This window comes from Populus euphratica, unplaced genomic scaffold (assembly GCF_000495115.2).
Source record: "Populus euphratica unplaced genomic scaffold, PopEup_1.0 scaffold608.1, whole genome shotgun sequence".
Lineage (NCBI taxonomy): Eukaryota > Viridiplantae > Streptophyta > Magnoliopsida > Malpighiales > Salicaceae > Populus > Populus euphratica.
The window spans coordinates 32,906-36,844 of NW_011500479.1; the positions used below are offsets into that span (position 1 = coordinate 32,906).

Below are 3,939 nucleotides of genomic sequence, written 5' to 3' on the forward strand. Positions count from 1 at the left end.
AAGGACTTCTTTCAAAACCTCCAGAGCATTACTAGCCTTCTGAATAATACTGCATACAATAAATGCAGATTAAAAATGGTTATTCTTTTGCGGGCAAACAATTAAACCTCCTCTTCAGTGCGTGAATGATAGAAACTAGCACCTAGCCTACCTTAAGATCAGTGCATGATGCAACATACCTCAATACAAACAAAGGATTGAATTAGCAAACTATACCTGGCTTCCGGAACAACTTGAGGCTCCACTGGTGCTGGCTGAGCAACCATTCCATGTCTAGAGGTAGCAAGTTCCCCATTGAGTGTAATTTTCTTATTTCCTTGGGCAGTCTGATTATTTGATGGTCTTTCACTTGATGGTCTTTCATGAGGCCTCTGAGGAAATTGCATTCCGGCACTCTGGAAAACAATTTAAAACAAGCTTACTTTCAAGAGTTAAAAAAATCCTGCACAGCATAAGCATAAGAACAATTCAAACTTTTTGCCTCTTATACTGTGCAATTGTCACTGCTGCTGGTAAAAACACCCAAGCTGATAAACCCACATTACAATAGCAAGTTTCGCGATGGCAAACAGTAGGAAGGGGAACAAGGGCTGGGACCATTGGAAAACAATTTCTAAAGCTCCAATTCATAGATATTTGGGGTACGCAAATTTCAGAACCTCCCTAAGGGAAAAGAAAACTCCTAAATGACAACTTTGCACATAGAATTTTGTTGTTCTTATTTTTTGGACTTCCAATGAGCTTTTAAGTAGAAGCCTGTTGAGCTAGTAAGTTGTTCAGGTGACAAATTTTCTTCTAAATATGTAGACATGATGGCACAACAAGCTTGTTGGTTTTCTGTAAGGCCTGTCAACAGTTGAAATCATGTGGACAAAGAAAAAAAAAAAACAGACCCTTCAAACTATCAAATGTCAATGAATCTGCAGAAGTTGTAACCTAGCAGTGGTTCATTGGCATAAAAAGTAATTCTGACAAGCCACATGTTCCATACATTACCTACCACCAAATCATAATATGCAGTATAGTACTGTGGGAACTTTCCAGAAGCACCACCAAGAGATGTCTGTGTGGCATCTAGAAGAAGAAATACCCTTTCTCGTATAGGCAACTCTGTCTGTAATACAAGGAGAACAGTAAATTTTAGTTACAACTCTGTAAAATGAGCCAAGCATCAACTAACTTTGTAAAAGTGAATGGTCTACCTTTTTCTTCACTATCTTGACAAGAATGGGAAGAATCCCTGTATCAATCACCTGTCTATGAACTTGCTCCCCAATATTGTTCATCAGCATCTCCAACAACTGCAAAAACAAGAGGTAATACGTGTTTTAACCTATTTGTATTGTACCAAGCATATCTGCCATACAAAGCATCAACCCACCATTACTGCATATAATTTATACAAAGCATGAGCATCAACCCACCATTACTGCATATAATTGAGTATTAGCATTCTTGCTCCCCAAACGCTTTTTAATAGCTTTAACAACATCTCTAGCTTGCCTGTAGATCAGAATCAACAGAACTGTTCCATGAATTCATCAATGATGACAAGCAAACAAATGAAGAAGCAGTGTTCAAACAACAGTTTGCTTTACCTTCGCAATATTTAGCAGCACCTTAAATACTGAAATTCTAAAAACATCATCGCAAAATCCAGTCTTTGAACAAGAGCATATTTAATACTAGTGGTCATTCCCCAAACATGATTTACCATGAACAACACATTTGCAATAACTAAAACACTGCAGACAATATGTTATACCTTCCATCATGTGCAACTAATTCACAGATTTCAATATTTTTGGTCCAATCTACTTCAGCCAGCTTATCATTGGTTGCAGAATTGACGAGCTCAGTTGCCATCTGCCTATTCAGTAATTCATAATGTAAAGAAAAATTAAAGATTGGAAACACTCTTATGGCTTTTGGTCTATAAGACAGGAGAAAACTATATAAAACAAATGAAAAGTGGATTAAGAATTTGCAATAAAAATTACAAATAACCACATATTGGCAATCACAGCTCAATTTCACATATAATCCCTACTCATTACAATTTTACTAGTAGTTCATCACTAACTCCATGTCTGTGAGAATATATGCATACAAGCCAGGTTATTGATTACACTCACAACACCCCTGACCTCCATACAATAAACAATTTACAAAACCAAAAGACAATAACAGAGTTTCAGGATGCCGACAAAAGTCCAACAATGTTAAATGGCCAAACAAAAGATAAGATCAGTACAGAGGGAAGACCAGGGAAGACATCAACCATAAATCTAAAATAATTTGGATGGAAAAGGAGGGAAACATCCAGTCCTTTTTGAGATTGTAAAATGCAAGTCCAAATAAAGGGAAAAAAATTAAATGGTGTCAGGCCAGCTATAACATTAGGTGATAAAGAAATAACATGTTCATAAAATGAGTGTGGTCACAATAAGAATGCTAACGTGGAAACTTTGGCAGTGGAAAACAACTGATGGAACAAGAATTAATACAATGATAAAGGCAGGGGAGGCAACGATTAAGAAAATTTAGATGGAAAGCCTTTTAAGATGATCCGATCATATGAAACTAAAACCTTTAGACAAGAACAACATGGTGAGAGGTAGTCCAAAAAATAACGCATGTTGAGATCAGACAAGAACAACATGATGGGTAGTCCAAAAAATAACGCATGTTGAGATTCGAATTTTGCAGAACTGCCAAAAAGAACTTAGACCTACTTTCCTTCACAAAAAGCAAGAAACAAATCAAATGCGTGTCTTTAATATCCAGCAAACACCTTGAAACTGATTTAGCATCATTCGCTATTCTGCAGACAACAAAAATAAAGCATAAATTAATTACAGACCTACTCGAATACAAAATGTTCGACACGGTCACTAAACATTATAAAACTAGTAATGAAATTTGCTTCATAGCTATCTTGGTTGCAAACTAATCATAAAAACATAATGCATTATCACTTTCAATTTAGTAAACTCATAACCACAGAAATTCTTCTAATCGGAATTCTGTTCAAAATGGACACCAAGTAAAATATCAGATTATAAGAAATATTGTATATACGGCCAAAGCACAAACTTTATCACACTAGCGGCGACAGAACAAATTAAAACTAGACCAATGAGCTCCAAGATTCAAGCTTTCAGTTACTATTTAGATTCCTACATTCTCATAGCAACCAAACAGAAACTTTAATGCTAAATCAGCTCTAGATCCCAATCAAACTTCCATAAAAGGAAAAGATAAACACGACCCAATTAATAAAACAATCTATACAAACAACCCTGAAAATGAAAGGATCAGCATTTAATACCAAACCCAGTAAACCCCAACACCGGAATAACGATTCCAAATCTTAAAACACAACCACAACAAAAAACATCATACCTGCGAGAAAAACAGCAAGGAATACAGAGAAAATGAGGTGGAAATCAATGAAGAGTTGATAAGCCTTGAAAAGCTTCAACATTTCAAAAACCCAATAACAAGTTAATGAAGAAAGAAAGATCAAAATGAAGGCTTTCTTATTTATACAGGGGAGCTGGAGCTTGTAACTGGCCTTCTCTGTATCTTGGTTGTTCTCTCTTTTTTTAGCGTTTTCTTTTGTTGCTCTTATTTTTTGCTGCCAACTATAATACAGGTAGCTGAACAAGAAACAAAAAGTGTGTATATGTATATAAAATGAATTTTAGAAAAATAAATTATTTTTAAAAATAAATTTTAGATAAATAAATTATTTTTTAATATTTAATAATATAATAAAAAAATAATTTAATAAAAAGTGTTTGATTATATGTAAACTAAAAAAAATTATTATTATTTTATTTTTTAAAAATTTATTAAAATAATAAGGAATAAATCTTTCAAATGAAAAGTTAAATAAAAATAAAATTAAAAATATATAATTTTATAAATTATTTC

The 3,939-nt window shown here is 33.9% G+C and overlaps 1 protein-coding gene across 1 annotated transcript in view; it reads right to left on the reverse strand.

Moving 5' to 3' along the window:
* Positions 1–3,657, reverse strand: part of LOC105114942 (class E vacuolar protein-sorting machinery protein hse1-like) — a gene marked incomplete at its 3' end in the record, with an annotated part of 5,527 nt that extends 1,870 nt beyond the window's left edge. The window contains exons 1-8 of the mRNA XM_011011676.1: positions 3,406–3,657; positions 2,736–2,824; positions 1,766–1,866; positions 1,425–1,503; positions 1,203–1,301; positions 1,001–1,114; positions 217–395; positions 7–49 (exon numbers count right to left, since the gene is read on the reverse strand). Of these exons, the coding sequence (XP_011009978.1) occupies positions 7–49; positions 217–395; positions 1,001–1,114; positions 1,203–1,301; positions 1,425–1,503; positions 1,766–1,866 (615 nt within the window). The remainder of the gene's footprint in view (positions 1–6; positions 50–216; positions 396–1,000; positions 1,115–1,202; positions 1,302–1,424; positions 1,504–1,765; positions 1,867–2,735; positions 2,825–3,405) is intronic.
* Between the last annotated feature and the right edge of the window lie 282 nt (positions 3,658–3,939).